The following is a 17745-nucleotide window of genomic DNA, read 5'->3' as shown; positions in this document are numbered from 1 at the left end:
TTTTTTTTTTTTTTGAGACAGTCTCACCCTGTCCAGGCTGGAGTGCAGTGACACAACCTCGGCTCACTGCAACCTCTGCCTCCCGGGTTCGTGCAATTCTCCTGCCTCAGCCTCCTGAGCAGCTGGGACCACAGGCGCGTACCACCACACCCAGCTCATTTTCGTGTTTTTAGTAGAGATGGGATTTCACCATATTGGCCAGGCTGGTCTCAAACTCAACCTCGTGATCCACCTGCCTCAGCCTCCCAAAGTGCTGGGATTACAGGCATAAGCCAATGCACCCGGTCGAAACCTTTATATTTTTATTGAGTAGAATAATGTAAAACAAGCCCTAATGCCATGTGTTAGACAAGTCATTAAGCCTTTAGTTTCCTTGATTACTCCACATGTAGAATTTGAGTAACACTAAGAAGGTCAAGAATGTAGGTAGAAATTCCAATTCTGAGGAATGCTGGTTTGAAAGAGACGAGGGCTAGCTACCTGCTCTCATTCCTCCCCGTTTCAATATATTTTGCCCTGAGCTAATACTGCTGAGCATGGTGGCATGCGCATGTAGTTCCAGCTACTTGGGAGGCTGAGAGCAGGAGGATTGCTGGAGCACAGGAGTTCAAGTCTAACCTGGCAACATAGACCCAGTCTCTTAAATAAATAAATGCTCTCTGTCCTCTTACAGCAAATCTGACTATCCCCGGCTCCTGTTGTTTCCCTTTCAGGGTCCTCACTGCTCTCTTCTCTTCACTTTGATATTTGCCTCTTTTGTTCTTGTCTCTGTCATGGAGTCTGGCTTCACCTTTTTTATGGTGCTAGTTCAGAGTTTAAATCTCCAACATTAGTTACTCAGATTTGAATCTTGTTTACAGATGGATGGAACATTTGCTGTTTAATTTACAAATTCTAAATGGGATTCGTCAATGTTTTCTCCAACCTCAAACCTATCTATTATCCCTCTTACCTTTTATTCAGCCTTGGTGTGTGCTTGGCTATATATACTATTCTACCTGTATAGATGATGTCAGTATAAAAATGCTCAAAGAGAGCTCAAAGAAAATGGGTCACGTACGCTCAAATGGAATTCTGGTTCTGTCACTAAGCAGCCATGAAGCCATGAGACCTTGTACAAGTATTCTTTTCCAAACATAAAATATTACCTAATGAATATGCATTTCCAGGGTAGAAGTGATCCTTATAAGTACATTTTTAAATACAGTCATGCGTTGCTTAATGACCGGGATATGTTCTAAGAAAAGCACCATTAGCCAATTTCTTTGTTGTGTGAACATTACATAGAGTGTACTTATACAAACCTAGATGGTATATATTTTTATTTTCTATATATTTTATCAAATTGAAAACCAAATGTCCCAGCGTCATTACTGAATATCAGTCATTTCCCTACTTGATCTGCAATGCCAACATCAAATGCAATATGTTAGGTTTCTATAAATGCTCCGTTAAAGGCTTATGGGACCACTGTCATAAATGTCCATCATTTGTCTGAAGCACTGTTACGTGACACATGACTGTAACACTATTAGGCAGGGAGAGTAGAGTCCCCTTATGAGAATTGCTGCCCTCAATTTTCATAGAAAAGAATAAATTTCATTATGCATCCAATGATTTATTTATAGGAAGTGAATTAATGTATGGCTACTGCAGCTATGAAAGAAATACAACTTGAGAGGCAGTCTATGCGACCTCAAAGAGTTAGGAAATGCTTTGGCTAGTCTTCTAAAGTGTACAGTCTTCTAAGGTGACCAAAGTGATAGACCTGTGATTCCTTTGTTGTGGTCTTGTCAAAAGTCTGATCTTACCCCCAACCTCCAACCAAAAGATAGGGATCTGCAGTGAGAAGCTCAGCAAAGGGATGAGAAGCCAGAATGGCTGTGCCTAAATGGCCAAGTCAGGATGCCAATTACTGGGTGCAGTGAACTGGCATAGGGATTTACTCCCTCACATTCATTTGACCCTTCCTCTTTGAAACAATGCAAATTGAGGAAATGCTGACAACTTTGATTCTAGCTAAATGGGCATAGCATTAACTGGTTAAAAGGCCATCGCTACCCTCTCATCATTCAGAAATGGCCATGTAATTCACTTCTTGCTGATGAGACACAAATGGAGGATTGTTAGAGGTTTCTAGAATTCTTTCTCACTCTGGAGAGCAATTGTAAGCATTTGTTTGTCTCCCACTGGATATAAACAAGAAAACATGAAGCACTAATTGCTGCTGGTAGCTGTCTTACAACCTAGGAGTAGTGAATCAGCCATAGAATGAGGCTGAAAAGGTAAACAGCAGAGTGGAGAGAAAGAAAAACTGATATTTGATGACCTTCACTGAGTCTACCAATCACAAACATGTCCTGCCTCTTAACTTGCATTACATAAAAATTTCTTTAGTATTTAAGTCTGAGTTGGGTTTTCTGGTACTTGCAGCCCACAGTATCCTAACATATGCATGGGATGACGTATTATCCTCTAGTTGTCCCAAATATATGGTGATGTACCGCCTCCTAAACAGACATGTTTTCTTCTACTCCTCTATCACCTATACTTATGGAACTCAGGCTTCAATCTGCACTAAACCACCTGAGGAGCACATTAAAATGCAGAGCCCAAAGGCCTACCCCCAGGGATTGATTCCATAGGTGGCTATAAATCCATCTTCTTTAACTTTAAAACAATATTTTAGACACAGGGTCTCACTATGTTGTCCAGGCTAGCCTCCAACTCCTGAGCTTAAGGGATCCTTCTGCCTCAGCCTCCCGAGCAGCTGGGATTACAGGCACATACCACCACACACAGCTCACAAATTCACTTTTGACTACCCAGGTGACCTGTGACAGAGTACAACAAACACTGCTGTTGTTCAACCAATACCCATTTCCCTCTTAAGCCTTACTAAGAACACAAGATTGCATTAGGGTAACAAGGTGAGGTGCCATTTCATCTCAAGGTGAATTTTGAAATAGGTGTGGCCATGTGACAGTTCTGGCCTAGGGTCAGGTCCCTTCCTAACTGAAAAGGCAAAGCCTCATTAGGAGAAAGCTCTTAGCCCTACTCCTGAAAAAAACTGGGAGGCCTGGTGTTAACCGGTGTTGTTTTGCCACCATGAGGATAAATATCACAAGCCAAGGATGAAAAAGAAGTAGGCTACAGGAACCCTGGGTCCATAATAACATCCTGAAGCAGCTGCACCACTCCTGTCTGCCTATTTCCAGACATCCTATTAAACTGGAAAGATGAACCCGTATGTGGTTATGCCACTGTGGTCAGGTTTCTGTAATGTTCAGAAACACCTCATATTTGTTGACACACAGATGCTACAAGGACCATGCTGAGAAATACTGCCTTATTAAGCTAGGTATAGAAGTTTCTTAATAGTTTGAACTTGATTTCTTCTCTTGTATTCCCTTCTATTCTTACCTCTGTCCGAGGTGTGTGAACCAGAGCAACTCCATCTTAAATAGGAGCTGGGTAATGTTGGGAACAGGCCCCCCAAAATCTGGCCATTAACTGGCCCTAAAACTGGCCATAAACAAAATGTCTGCAGCACTGTGACATGTTCATGATGGCCATGACGCCCACGCTGGAAGGTTGTGGGTTTACTGGAATGAAGGCAAGGAACACCTGGCCTACCCAGGGCGGAAACCTCTTAAAGGTGTGCTTAAACTACAAACAATAGCATGAGCGATCTTTGCCTTAAGGACATGCTCCTGCTGCAGATAACTAGTCAAACCCATCCCTTTATTTCAGCCCATCCCTTTGTTTCCCATAAGGAATACTTTTAGTTAATCTATAATCTACAGAAACAATGCTTATCACATCACTGGCCTGCTGTTAATAAATATGTGGGTAAATCTCTGTTCGAGGCTCTCAGCTCTGAAGGCAGTGAGACCCCTGATTTCCCACTCCACACCTCTATATTTCTGTGTGTGTGTCTTTAATTCCTCTAGCACTGCTGGGTTAGGGTCTCCCCAACCAAGCTGGTCTCGGCATAAAATGAGGCTGAAACCTACTGGGCTGTGTTCCCCAACAGTTAAGGCCTCCTGAGTCACAGGATAAGATAGGAGGTTAGCACAAAATACAGGTCATAAAGACCTTGCTGATGAAACAGGTTGCAGTAGGCCAGCCAAAACCCACCAAAAGCAAAATGACAACGAGAGTGACCTCTGGTCGTCCTCACTGCTACACTCCCACCAGTGCCATGACAGTTTACGAATGCCATGGCAACATCAGGAAGTCACCCTATATGGTCTAAAAAGAGAATCTACCTCCTGTTTAGCATATCATCAAGAATTAACCATAAAATGGGGAACCAGCAGCCCTCGGGGCTGCTCTGTCTATGGAGTAACCATTCTTTTATTTCTTTACTTTCTTAATAAACTTGCTTTCACTTTGCACTGTGAACTTGCCTTGAATTCTTTCTTGCACAAGATCCAAGAACCCTCTCTTGGGGTCTGGATCTGCACCCCTTTCCTGTAACATATTTCTGGCAACCACAAAGGGACTATCGTGCAGAAACCCTGACCCAATGGCTACCTTTGCCTAAGTAGTGGGGTCCTGTAACATCTTTCTGGTGAAAAGGGAAGTGACTGTACTGCAGCAACCCCCAACACAAAGGCTAATTTTGGGTAAGTGGTGGGGTCCAGTAACATCTTTCTCACGAACCACAAAAGGGACAATACTGAGGAGACCCCCCAAAACCCAAGGAAAATAGACTGCAGCACTGATTGGGTGACTTGGGGTAAGTGGTGGGGTACCCCGGTAAAGAATGGAATTGAGTTAGAGGCCCACCTTAGGGGAGTTAGAATCTCTCCTAAGACTGAGTGGGTTAAAGGCCCCTCTTAATAAAAGGCAAGGACGTTTGACTGACCTTGGGTTACAGGCCCAACTTAGGAAGGTTAGAGTCCCTTCTAAGATTTAGGGGGTTGGTTAGAGGCCCCTCTCAGTAAAGTCCCTAAGAACAGGTTTGGTACTATGGGATGTTAACTGCTATTCTCTTTGTATTAATTTGCCTTGCACTCTTTGCTGACAGCTGTGGGTGACAGGATTAGGCATGTACAGGATCATGGGATATGGGGAACTTTTCCTCCCTAAAAGGGGAAACTTGAGAGCTAATAGGACTGCTGGAAAAGACTCGTTTGCTACCGACAAGCAGCCACCAGAACTTTTTCATTCTCGGATGGAATAAGTGGGTTTCTCTGGCCTCCCTAAGCTCTTCACCTTCCCCACCCTGCCACAGGCATACTTTCCTTCAATACTTTTTTTTTTTTTTTTTTTTGAGATGGAGTTTCACTGTTTCACTCAGGCTGGAGTGAAGTGGTGCGATCTCGGCTCACTGCAACCTCCGCCTCCCAGGTTTAAGTGGTTCTCCCGCCTCATCCTCCCTAGTAGCTGGGATTACAGGCACCCGCCACCATGCCCAGCTAATTTTTGTATTTTTAGTAGAGACAGGTTTTCACCATGTTAACCAGGCTGGTCTCAAACTCCTGACCTCAGGTGATCCATCTGCCTCGGCCTCCCAAAGTGCTAGGATTACAGGTGTGAGCCACTGCTCCTGGCTCTACCTTTCCTTTCCTATCTTTTCTGTTATTAATGGCAGCCATCTTGCCCAGAGACCACATGTTGAAACTCCAAGTCAGAGGTTGGATTAAAGATGACAGGGCCCATCTGGGGGCAAATTTAAGCCTCGCCAGTTTGATATTGGGTGCTAAGCAGAGTGGCTAATGTCTATGTTTTATCACATATATTTTGCTCTGGTCAGAATGAAAAAAATAATTTTCCTTTATGATGCGACTTGGTCCCCAGGGCAATGGTGCCACAAGCCGGATCACTAGGGCTGCTCAGGGAAAGGGAAGCCAGAAGCCTGGCATGCCAGCAAAAGGGTAAGAATTTCTTACCAGTCAGCTTTCTGGCTTCTATCTCTCTGTGCAAATGGATAAATGAATGGTAAAAAACAAACAAACAAAAACAGCGTTTATCTCCTCTGTAAAGTTTTGATTAATGTGAAAAAGAATTCTAGGGCTAGTCTTAAGCTGATGTATTTTGTAGTATAAATTTGTTTTTCTGTTTTTTGGGGTACTTCAGGATAAAACATGGGCTTAGAACACCTGTAAGCCTGCTTTTCAAGAAGACCCAGCAGGCTGGTCAGTAGCAAACTTGGCTGCAGATCCCTAAAACAAACAAATCAAAAAAACTGGATGAAGTCTCCACCTTGTTTTATGTCCTTGGGAGCTTGACCTTTTAACCACGTGGCGGTGCTTTCTTTTGGTCTCCGCCTTCAGGGAACAGGAATTTTAGGGTTCATGTCATAGTTAGCTCTAGAAATCATATTAAATAGTTAAAAGCCTTTGCAAGCTCGAAATTAGCTAAACTCCTCCTGGGAAAGGAAATGGAGACTGCCCTGTGCTGTAGCTCAGTAACAAAGGTTTTTGCACTTTCACAGTTGCAGTCTAGGTTCAATTCCCCACCTAGGAAGTAAGTTGTTTCTGGTTTAATATCTGCATGACTTTGTCTATTCTATTCTCCTCCATGAACTGTCTTAAATTTTCCTTTCTCTAACCACCCAGGAGGTTACCTTTGGTAAAGTTCAAAAGCCAGAAATATCGGCCATTTGGCATAAGAAATTCTGAAAGGACTTTATTAAAGAGTGCTATGGTTAGAATCAGTTCAAGCTCTAACAGCCTGGACTCCTTGGGAAAAACAGGAGGCACCAGAGACCTCTTTCCTGGCCCTTTTCTTCCAAGGGCTCCACCCTAAAGCCAGTAATCCAATTAAGAAACTTAAAAATTGGCAAATGAAAAATTTTACAACTATTGTAATAATCTTCTTCTGTCTTTCTGTGTAGCTATATATGTGTTGTGTGTAATGTTTATATAAAAGAACTCATTACTTGGCTTAAACAAAAATAAACACAAATCAAATATCTTGAAAGCAAAATAAAAACTGTAATGCCTTTTAGTTCATGTAACTTTAATAATTTTGGGGAAATAAAAACAGCTTTAAAATTTTGATAAAAACGTTTAGCCTACATTATGCAGATCAGATATTAAGTTTGCTAAATGCTTTAAGGTCACAAACTGCTTCTTTGACTTTTAAAAATTGTTCAATTTACCTACCTTAAAGCCATTAGATTCTAGATAAGGCTTGGGGACATGTGAAATTAGCCATGTACCCTACCTATACAAAGAAGATTATTAAAAAAGAGATTTTATATAAAAAAGGATCTTGTATGGTAAATTCTTGTCCTAAAGTAAAATGACTGGTTGTTTAAAAGGAAGGATGTTTAGGACAAATCAGAAAGTCCAAGAATGTCTCAGATGGTCTGTGCAAGTTGTGAAAAGATTTGTGAAAGGGAATTTATGCAAGAAATGTCATACAATTCAAAGGTTGTTAGGCCTCCTAAATGCTTCATAAAATGCCACTATGACTCCTACTGTACCACTTGCCTGCTTTACTGCTAGGTAAGGCATGGGAACATGTGGAGTTAGCCACACCCCTAGTTATGCTGGAGAGTCAGCCCTTATCTGCACTTCTGCCTGGTGTGTCCTGGGCTAGGCTCCACACCTAGTACACAATTCAAATTGCTTACTAACCAGGGCTTTCACCAAAAGTAAAAGTCACTAAAAGTTAACATTGTAACATGTAATTGAGACTATTGAAGAAACACTTTTACATGTAAGGTGTGTAAGGAAAGTAAAACATATTTTTGGTAAAAGATTATAAAAAGGCATGAGAATGTAGTTTTTTTTGCCTAAAGGGTTAAAGAATTGTTTTAAGTTAGATAGAATAAAGCTAAAGGTTTAAACAGTTGTGGAAGGTTTTTAAAATATATATATATATAAAAGAGAGTCTGTGTGTGGACATTGGCTAAATTAAAGGGATATTATTCAGTTTTTCTATAAATTAAACATTGGAATAAAAGCACAATAGGTTTTTCTTAGAGCAAAACCATGCTTATGATCTGCTCTTTAACAAAAACTTGTAAAGGGTTATAAAAGGCTTATGAGAATCTTACCTTATGGTCAAACTGACTAAGATTGGATGGATTTATTTATAAGGTTTTATTAAGAATAGGGTTTGACATAAATAATGCACTAATGCAACAGTGACATTTGGCTTATTTGGTAAGAAAGTCATACAGGAAGTATTGTCAAATATAAAATGGTGTTTGGTTTTCTTTGGGCTGTGTTTTCATAAATGTGTTATTGGTATATATTCCAAAATTATGGGAAACTCCTATAATTCTGATATGACTTAGTGTACATTATCAGTAACAATTATAATTGTTACATAAAATCATTGTATGTCACAGAGGTAACAAATTTCCTTGTCAATTGTTTCTTAGACTGTGGCTGCCCTAAAACATTTTGTCAGCCACAAACAATTATTACCTTGTTTTAATCCTCTTTAGAAGGTGGTTTATAATCAATTATAGAAATCTAACAGGTGTTCTTAAATGCAGGTTTTTCTGATAACTTTGGAGATTATAACATCAGAATAGAGAAAACAACTTTTAGAACTCTCATGAAGAGCTGGAATGTTCATGAATATAAAATAGAACAGGTGTTAACTATATTAACTGAACCAATAGAAAACTGAACTAATCTTTTTAACTTTGCTTAAAATGCTGCTGATCCTTTGTTTTGTTTTTCAGAGTCAAGGAAACTTTTCTTTTGAGTTTTTCTATTTACAGCTTTTAGCAATTGAGTAAAATATACTACTGTGAACAAAATTTGGAGCATATTTTTTTCTCTCTACCTGATTTCTCCAGAATTTGGAAACTAGTTGCGAGTATTCCTAACTTATGACAATATAGTAATTTGCATAAGTACAGTAAGAATCTGTTTTCTTTTGTAAAAGGGCACAATTGGAGAAATTGATTATTTTACCAAGGCTTTCATTGGAATGGTGTGTTTTCCTTTAAGGAATTAAAATTAACTTGTAGAGCCAACAAAAGCCCTTTGGGGAACTGGCCTCATACCTTGCCTACACAGTCCCTGTACAGGGTTTCTGACTTGTGGTAAGTAAAGAATGTCACTTTCTATCAAGTCCAGTAGAAGTAGAAGTAAGTTATCTTGGGACTGCAAGAGGAAAGAAATTTACCCAACTCATAGGTATTAGAGGGTACAAACCCATGGCTGGACTCAGCTTTTAAAAAGTCTTATCTGAGATTCCTTATAAAACAGAGTTCTATCAAAGCCAATTAAAAAACCTATGTGAAAAATAATTATTCTTGCTGCACTTTATACAAATAATCAGGCCATGTATAATAAAGTAAATCAGTCTCACCATGATTTGTCTTTAGTAAAAATGGAATACTGGAGAGAGAAATATTATGTTTCAAGAACTGTGGTACACTTGTTATTAAATTCTAGTCTCATTAGTTGTTTCTGTTTCTGCAATTTAGGCTAACCCTGCTTATTCCTATGAACCAACCAGTAATCTCCGACTGTTGCTCAGAAAAAAACAAGAGGATGGGTAATGTAAAAATCTATATCAGTATTCTAATTCTAGGCACATTACAACCAACTAACCCCATACCAGCTTAGCTCCAACAGTTCTAATTTAGTTTATTTAGAATATAACTTTACTTATTTTGCTTTACTCTTGTGGAATATATTGCTGTTATACTCTTCTAATTTAGTTTATTTAGAATATAACTTTACTTCTAATTTAGTTTATTTAGAATATAACTTTACTTATTTTGCTTTACTCTTGTGGAATATATTGCTGTTATACTCTTTGTGTAGGAAAACAGAACAAGCATACTAAATGTTTCCTTTTTTTTTTTTTTCTTTTGAGACGGAGTCTCCCTCTGTCACCCAGGCTGGAGTGCAGTGGCGTGATCTCGGCCCACTGCAACCTCTGCCTCCCAGGTTCAAGTGATTCTCCTGCCTCAGCCTCCTGAGTAGCTAGAACTACAGGCACACACCACCACGCCTGGCTAATTTTTGTATTATTAGTAGGGATGGGGTTTCACCATATTGACCAGGCTGGTCTCAAACTCCTGATCTCATGATCCACCCACCTTGGCCTCCCAAAATGTTGGGATTACAGTTGTGAGCCGCCACGCCTGGCCCTAAAATGTTTTCTTAAATTAAACACTTATAAATCTTCCAGATATCACCTTTTGTCAAAATTCAATAATTATGAATGGACCTTACCATACTGATGCTTTCTTACTAAGCTCCTCTCTACCCTGAATGCAAGAGACCCCTATAGTTAGGCAAGAATATCATCACCCCATTCAACCTGAAAAAGCTACAGAAGATGGATCTCATCCCTCTGCAACCCTCAGGATTAAGGATTCTTTCATAAAAGGGAGGGGGAAATGTCAGAGACATGTGAACCACAGCAACTCCATCTTAAATAAGAGCTGGGTAAAATGAGGCTGAAAGTTACTGGGCTGCATTCCCAGACGGATAAAGCAATCTAAGTCATGAGGTCAGCACAAAATACAGGTCATAACGACCTTGCTGATAAAACAGGTTGCAGTAAAGGAGCCAGCCAAAACCAAAATGGTGACAAGACTGACCTCTGGTCGTCCTCACTGCTACACTCCCACCAGCACCATGACAGTGTACAAATGCCATGGCAATGTCAGGAGGTTACCCTATATGGTCTAAAAAGGAGAGGCATTAATAATCCACCCCTGGTTTAGCATATCATCAAGAAATAACCATAAAAATAGGCAACCAGCAGCCCTCGGGGCTGCTCTGTCTGTGGAGTAGCCATTCTTTTATTCCTTTACTTTCTTAATAAACTTGCTTTCACTTTGCACTGGGACTCACCCTGAATTCTTTCTTGCAGGAGATCCAAGAACCCTCTCTTGGGGTCTGGATCTGACTCCTTTCCTAAAACACTATTATGGTTTTCTTCTAAAGTATTATGTATTCCTTTCAGTCTTGTTGAGATGAAAAGGAATATGGGTTCTAATAATAAACAGACAACCATAAAACTCAACTTTATTTGATTTTTAAAAATAAAATGAAAGGTGACATCAAACAGTACTGTGCAATATGAGAATATTAATTTCTCCTAAATTTCACTGAAAGCAAAAATTACTTACTTACTGAAAGTTACTAAGATTGTGGAATATAATTCTGTTTTTCAATATTTACCAAACTGGGAAGGGGAGAATAGCTATACTCTGGAAAATATTAGGGAGGCACTAATTATAACAATTTCACAAATGAAAATTACAGGTTCTATGCTTTAGACAGTAACATATCAGTTATACAACACTTTTTATAATGTACTATGTTAAAATTTGCTCTAAGCTGGAAACAGGGTTTCATTTGGTAGGACATATGTTTCAGTGTCTTTTATATTATCCTGAAGACTTTTTTAACATCTCAAATATAATGCAACTACTTAAAATTAAGAATTTTTACAGCAGTCCATCCATTGCTTATAAACTAAATGCAGCAGTAACCTGTTTCAGTAGCTTCTAAGTAAACTCCTTGCAGATAATCCTTTAGTATTTGGGTGAGGAAAGTAGCTTGGTCTTTAACCTGACTCCACACATCATATTTGTATCATTAATACCCTTTTCTAAAATGGTATCCAGTTTTCAACTATAAAAGAAAGTCAAAAGTTAAATATTAGCCTATAAACATTTCAGGAAAAACTTCTTACCTATTAAATGGAACCAGAAAACTTATGTAAGCATTTCTATTTTATTATCTGAAACATTCCTCCTAAAAGATCTTCATATGAAGAGTTTTGAGTGATGCATATAATTAATTACATGTGCATCTCTACGCTGTCATCTTGTGAAGAGATACTACATTAATTCAATGAGAGTAGTCTATCAAAGGTGTGTTTAAGAAGAAGAGAAATGTTACAGAAGTTGAATTACAATTAACTTTATGACTGATTGCAGGGCTATTGGAAACTTTTTTTGTAAATCGGAATGGGAATCTTTTTAAGTAATGGGGGCTGGACAAGATAGTAACAAATGAGGAACTCAATTATTTGACTCTTTTTTTTTTTTTTCTTTTGAGACGGAGTCTTGCTCTGTCGCCCAGGCTGGAGTGCAGTGGTGAGGTCTCGTCTCACCACAAACTCCGCCTCCCAGGTTCATGCCATTCTCCTGCCTCAGCCTCCTGAGTAGCCGGAACTACAGGCGCCCACCACCACGCCCAGCTAATTTTCTGTATTTTCAGTAGAGATGGGGTTTCACCATGTTAGCCAGGGTGGTCTCGATCTCATGACCTCGTGATCTGACAGCCTCAGCCTCCCAAAGTGCTGGGATTACAGGTGTGAGCCACCACGCCAGACCAATTATTTGACTCTTAAATCCCCTTTGTGAAATAAGGTCCCTTTAAGAGAGAGGAGAGGAAGGCCCTAGGAGGACTGCCTAAAAAGAACCAGGTTACCTGGTTTAAAGGAACTATTGACCATAAATTTGGTCAATGCAACTTTCCTTTCCCCAACAAATATACTGCAGACTACCTTGATTATCATAAATAACAGTGGCAGGACCAACATTGCTATTAGAAGAGTCTTAGGGTGGCTGTCTAGTTGGGGATAACATGGGCCAAGGGACTTCTCTTGCTGTTTATGGCTGGGCGCGGTGGCTCACGCCTGTAATCCCAGCACTTTGGGAGGCCGAGGCAGGCAGATCATGAGGTCAGGAGATCGAGACCATCCTGGCTAACATGGTGAAACCCTGTCACTACTAAAAATACAAAAAAGTAGCCGGGCATGGTGACATCTGCCTGTAGTCCCAGCTACTCCAGAGGCTGTGGCAGGAGAATCACTTGAACCCGGGAAACAAAGGTTGCAGTGAGTCAAGATTGTGCCACTGTACTCCAGCCCGTGTGACACAGTGAGACTCCATCTCAAAAAAAAAAAAAAAAAAAAAATCTGTTTATTTGGGATGACTTGGCACCTGGCTGGGAAAAGGCTAAAGGTCCTTGAAGCCTGTGCTTAGCACTATCACTGCTACCTGGCCCACTTCTGCATTTGTCTAGCACCCTATTAACCTGTCAGAGCCATCTGCTCCTCCAGTCCACCCAGCAGTCTGCTCTGGCCCAAACAGGAGCCCTAATAGAGACCTCTAGAGTCATGAGCCTTGCAGGCTGCCCCACCACCACCAAAATTGTCTCTATTCTGTCCTGGTCCAATATGACAGGCCCACGTTCCGTTTCAACTCTAGGCGTGACTTCCAGCCTTCTCAAACTTCTCTAAATTTGTCCTGGTTACTGAGGAAAGAAGGAAAAGATGTGGGGGCAAATATCTACGTGACTCTCCACAACAAAATCTTTTGAAGTCTCTTGTTTTATCTTAAAAATTCATGCAAATTTGTCACCCTACTCGATAATATGTTTTTTAATGTAAAATGTTTCAAATAACCTACCAGTTAAATGAGTTAACCTTTTTCTTTAAAAGATCCTCAGGTAAAACTGGTACTCTAGGAAGATGCCTGTGATCAGTCTGTGACTCCACAAACTGCAAGCATACCAATCTGTACATCCAGGAATCCACACTCCAAAGGCAGAAGCATGGATATTTAGACTCTAGTGTCTACACATGTGCATGATGTATGTCCCTCCTCACCCCAAATTCCATAGATCCCTACTCTTTGACCTAAATATCAGTGAGGGGGGAAAAATGGGGTGGGGCAAAATTATGTCTTTCAAAAATACTCTGTAATTTTAATTTTTAAGTAATTTAAATGGGCTTTATTCTAATTTGTCCAAATTAATGAGTTGTAGCTAGGAGTGTCTTTTCTCACCACCTATAATTTGCTATTTTGCCTCAATTTATTTTAGCTGTATAGTTCAATATTTGCAATAAGAAAAAAATCTAATCAAAGTGTCAAGTTTATTACCTCATCTTTTGTCTTCCATTTATATTCTTTCCTGGTTGTTCAAAGACCAGTGTTGACTGAGGCTAACCAAATCCAAGCATTGAACAGAAAAAGTGAATTAGGAATTTAAGAGTAAAGGCAACCAGAAAATATTTTGAAATATCTATTTGCTTTCTCCCTATAAGTTTCCCTTTTCCCTTCCCCCTCTCAAATGTCCCTGTTTTTCTTCCCTCAGAGGTTTGTAGTAGGCTCCCTAAAGTCCAATACAAGGGCTGGCAAACTCATATGAGAATAGGCAGATCACGTAAACAGTTGAAGTGGGCTGGGTAAAGGCGAGAGCGAGCAGTGTGGACTGTGGCAAGCTGCAGAGCATCTGCTCCCTCTATAGAAGCCAACTGATACTCAGCCCTATCTGTTGCCACATACAGGAATGAGGGCTGAGTGCTGGCAGACCTTATTTTTTCATGAAAACTTCAAAATCTGCATTTTTAAAATGCAAAACATTTGTTTCTACTTGGCAACTAATTTTAAAATTTTAAAAGAAAACAAGTGACTCTTAAATTAGGAGTCAAAGATCCAGTCCACATGCCTACCATTTGTGACTTTTGTCTGAAACCCATGAGGAATACAAAGTGATGTGTTTCCCTCTATCTAAAAATGATTACAGAGGAACTCATCAAGAAAAGGGGCCTGTGGGCACAAGAACACTAGGGACATGTGCCCTGCTCCCTGACAGTGCTTAAGATCTCTGGCTCAATAGCCCTTCTTAGGGTGCCCCAAGGGGGCTGACGCTAGACCCTGAGTTCCCAGCCTTGCCATAGACTCCTGTGCCCCAAGAGTGATTTGGAAGCAGCAGAGCGGCAGACCTTCAGAGACTGTGAGCTGGGGAAATGATCATCTCAGTGCTAGCCAACTTGGACAGGTGACCCAGGAGCAGAGGGGGCTCCCTAAATCACAGTGCTGCATATGACCCTAGAAGAGGGTGAGCCACAGGAACCTCTGAGGTTCAAATTGCTGCCAAGGGAAAAGCACAATTACTTATTGAATATCTATCTCTCCTCCCTATGAAGGCAAACACCTTATCTGGCTCACTCACCAATTGGCACTTGGCACAGTACCCAGCACACAGTGGGGCTGCATTTTATAAAAAGCATGCAATTGAGAAATAGTGAGATATAAGACACTGAGAAAACCTCACTCTTCGCACACAATTTGAAATCATGTAAATCCTCCCCCCAAAGCAACGATCCATTAAGAATTGCATAATATCTAAACTGATGGATCACATGAATTGTAAACACTGGGATGGTGCAAGTTAGAGTTACAAACCTAGAGTGTGTCCTCAAGCTGGGGCAGCTGGGAGAATGTTGTCATTGGGCTTGGGAGGGCAGGGATGCTGAGCACAAGATGAAAGATCTTGTGTGTGTTTTTTTCTAGAGCAAGCTCTTCCTATCAGGTCTTCTCTGTATAATGCTTAGCACCATGATGCATGCAGTTGGATGCTAATAAACGTAACTATAACTACTCAGTGACTATCAAGGCATACTCAAGGCAAGTCATTTGACTTGTAGCTGTGACCATGGTTTGGAATACTCACTGAGCATGGGTAAGTTTCCCTATTCCCTTCAGTTGCTGGGAGCAAACCAGTTCCCCATACCTGGGTTCCTGTGAAAGAGTCTGTTCCCTCCCCATTCTTGCACTGCCAGCACCATGTGGCTGCAGCCTACCAGGGCAGCAACAGAGTGCACCGCAGAAGCTGCTCTCCCCTGACTAGTGTATGGAGGGAGGGACATGGCAGAGGAAGGAGCCACCTGGATTTTAGGGTCTGGAAGTCTCTCATATGTGACCTCCCAGGGCAATGTGGCAGCCAGGGTGGGCCCAAGGATGGGGACTAATGATAAACCCACATAGTGCCCTCTCAAATCACTTTCTTAGAGTTAAAGGAATTTTACATGTATTGAAGTTCCTTCTCAATAGTTTTCCTACCACTAAAGGTCTACCCCTTACCCATGACATTGGTGTTACTATTTCTTTGGGTAAGCTCAGATGCTTGGATTATCAGCAGCTTGCTTAAATCAGAAGTTCCCTGAACCTAGAGGAGAAAAGTCAAAATTAGTCAAAAGAGCATTCTTTGATCTCTAACCTGGCTGCTTCCTAATCTTTCCAAAGAGTATAAAAAATAAGCCAAAGCCTAAAGCTGGGTCTTCAATCTTGGCTCTATATTCTAAATTTCAAATCCTCTTTGATGTTGAGAAGTCTTAGACCAACAAATTGTCCTTGCATATTTAGACACCAGAGAGGAAATTTCTACACCTTACTCATAACTAGGCTGGAAATTACCAGTTTGGAAAGCAGGGAATCCCCAGCATCCAGTAAGCTACTTTTACTCCTACACTGATGCTCAAGGGCTCAAGGCTCAGCATTCCCCGGATGGCAAGACTGTCTTCCTTTCTTAGACCATTTGTCCCATGTGCCATAAAATCTGCCTCTCAGAATGCCAGCATCAAACAAGTCATCATTGTAACTATCATTTTTAGATTTCCACATATTATCTCATTTAATCCTCACAATAACCCGATAAGATAGCTGCTGACCTTATCCCTATCTTACTAAGAAGGAAACTGAGGGTCAGAAAGGTTAAGCAACTTACCTAAGCTCAAGTACAAGTAGGCACAGGGGTCAAGTTTTAAGCCTAAGTGTGCCTGACTCCAAACCCTGGTCTCTTAAGAAACTAAGCTGCAGTATTACTCCTGTTGCCTCCTTGCCTCTTACCTCCATCCTTTGTTTCAAAGCTAAACAAGATTTTAATTTTCTATTAAAAATATTTAAATTACCTTCATCATCTGAATTGATGAAAGGTACAAAATAAGAATGTTTTGAAAGAAGAAAATTCACATTTTAGGTTTACCAATTTTTCCAGGACAAATTTTCATAATGACTTTTCACAGTCTGAACTGGCAGAAAAGGTCTCTCCCATAAGGGAGAAACTTACTCCCAGATTTAAAGAGATGTCAGCTCTTCCCATGGCCTCTGGGTCCTCCCCATTCCTTTGCCCAGTGGCAGGCAGCTTGGGCCATTAGGGACTTTGCTTCTACCTTTCCCATGCCCTGTTATGTCCTAGGTGGTCACACTTCCTTTGTCTTTACAGAGGTACGGAATGCTGAGGCCCAGGGCCCAGGATCTACTATCAAGTGCCCATAGCCCCTAACGTGTCAACAAAGTGATGTGGCCCCTACTCTACTCCTTTTTTGTCAACCAGTGCAGATACTTCCAGAGCTATGCTAGAACACGGCATCATTGCCTTGGTGTAAACTAGGGAAAACTTACTGCATCTCATCCTTCCTTTGGCACAGCCCCATGCCAGGGCAAAGGGCGTGGCAAGCAAACAGCAGGCAGAGTCCAGCTCCCTGTCCCTTGGGCACACCCTTGTGTAGGGCACCTGTATTACAGTACACAGAAGCCCTCGGTTCATTTTTACTGTTTGTAAAAGGCAAGTAAGAACTACAGGGTCATTCCAGGTTAAATTTCTTTTTAAGGTGGTCAGTTGAGTTTTAAAGTCACTTTTGGAGCACGATGAAAAGCAAGAGACTCCTTAGAAATGATACTTCTTACCTGCTCACAGGTTGTAGGTATAATGCAAGGTGCAAAATATGGTTCCTCTGTCTTAGTATCAATTACACTGCCATACACAATGATAACAAATTTCATGGTCATATTATCAATAGTCATGTCACTATAGCTTGATAAAGTTTCCACATATGCTTGATTGAACATCACACACTTCTGAAACCTTAAGTCCTACAATAAAATTGCATTTTAGAAAATAAGTCATACAAACTGACAGATGGTATCAAGAAGAAAACAGATTCACTGATCTATCTGAATTATTTGAGGGTGTCAGAAGGCACACAGCCCCTGGCACCAAC

General features: G+C 40.7%; 1 protein-coding gene and 1 long non-coding RNA gene across 4 annotated transcripts in view; one reads left to right on the top strand and one right to left on the bottom strand.

Moving 5' to 3' along the window:
* The first annotated feature begins 5819 nt into the window (after window positions 1-5819).
* The window catches only part of LOC129021143 (uncharacterized), a 121814-nt gene continuing 109888 nt past the window's right edge, over window positions 5820-17745 (top strand). The window contains exons 1-4 of one of the 3 annotated variants that reach the window (XR_008495953.2): window positions 5820-5885; window positions 9410-9480; window positions 13399-13550; window positions 15257-15425. This is a non-coding gene — a long non-coding RNA (uncharacterized LOC129021143). The remainder of the gene's footprint in view (window positions 5886-9409; window positions 9481-13398; window positions 13551-15256; window positions 15426-17745) is intronic. The other 2 variants (XR_008495960.2, XR_008495950.2) reach the window with 2 other exon arrangements.
* Window positions 10951-17745, bottom strand: part of SLC9C2 (solute carrier family 9 member C2 (putative)) — a 111052-nt gene continuing 104257 nt past the window's right edge. The window contains exons 25-28 of the mRNA XM_054465775.1: window positions 17432-17617; window positions 15827-15911; window positions 13841-13902; window positions 10951-11579 (exon numbers count right to left, since the gene is read on the bottom strand). Of these exons, the coding sequence (XP_054321750.1) occupies window positions 13880-13902; window positions 15827-15911; window positions 17432-17617 (294 nt within the window). The 3' untranslated portion in view covers window positions 10951-11579; window positions 13841-13879. The remainder of the gene's footprint in view (window positions 11580-13840; window positions 13903-15826; window positions 15912-17431; window positions 17618-17745) is intronic.

This window comes from Pongo pygmaeus, chromosome 1, assembly GCF_028885625.2.
Source record: "Pongo pygmaeus isolate AG05252 chromosome 1, NHGRI_mPonPyg2-v2.0_pri, whole genome shotgun sequence".
Taxonomy (NCBI): Eukaryota; Metazoa; Chordata; class Mammalia; order Primates; family Hominidae; genus Pongo; species Pongo pygmaeus.
The sequence above is the reverse complement of the archived record's forward strand: the minus strand, read 5'-3'. Positions and strand labels throughout refer to the sequence as shown.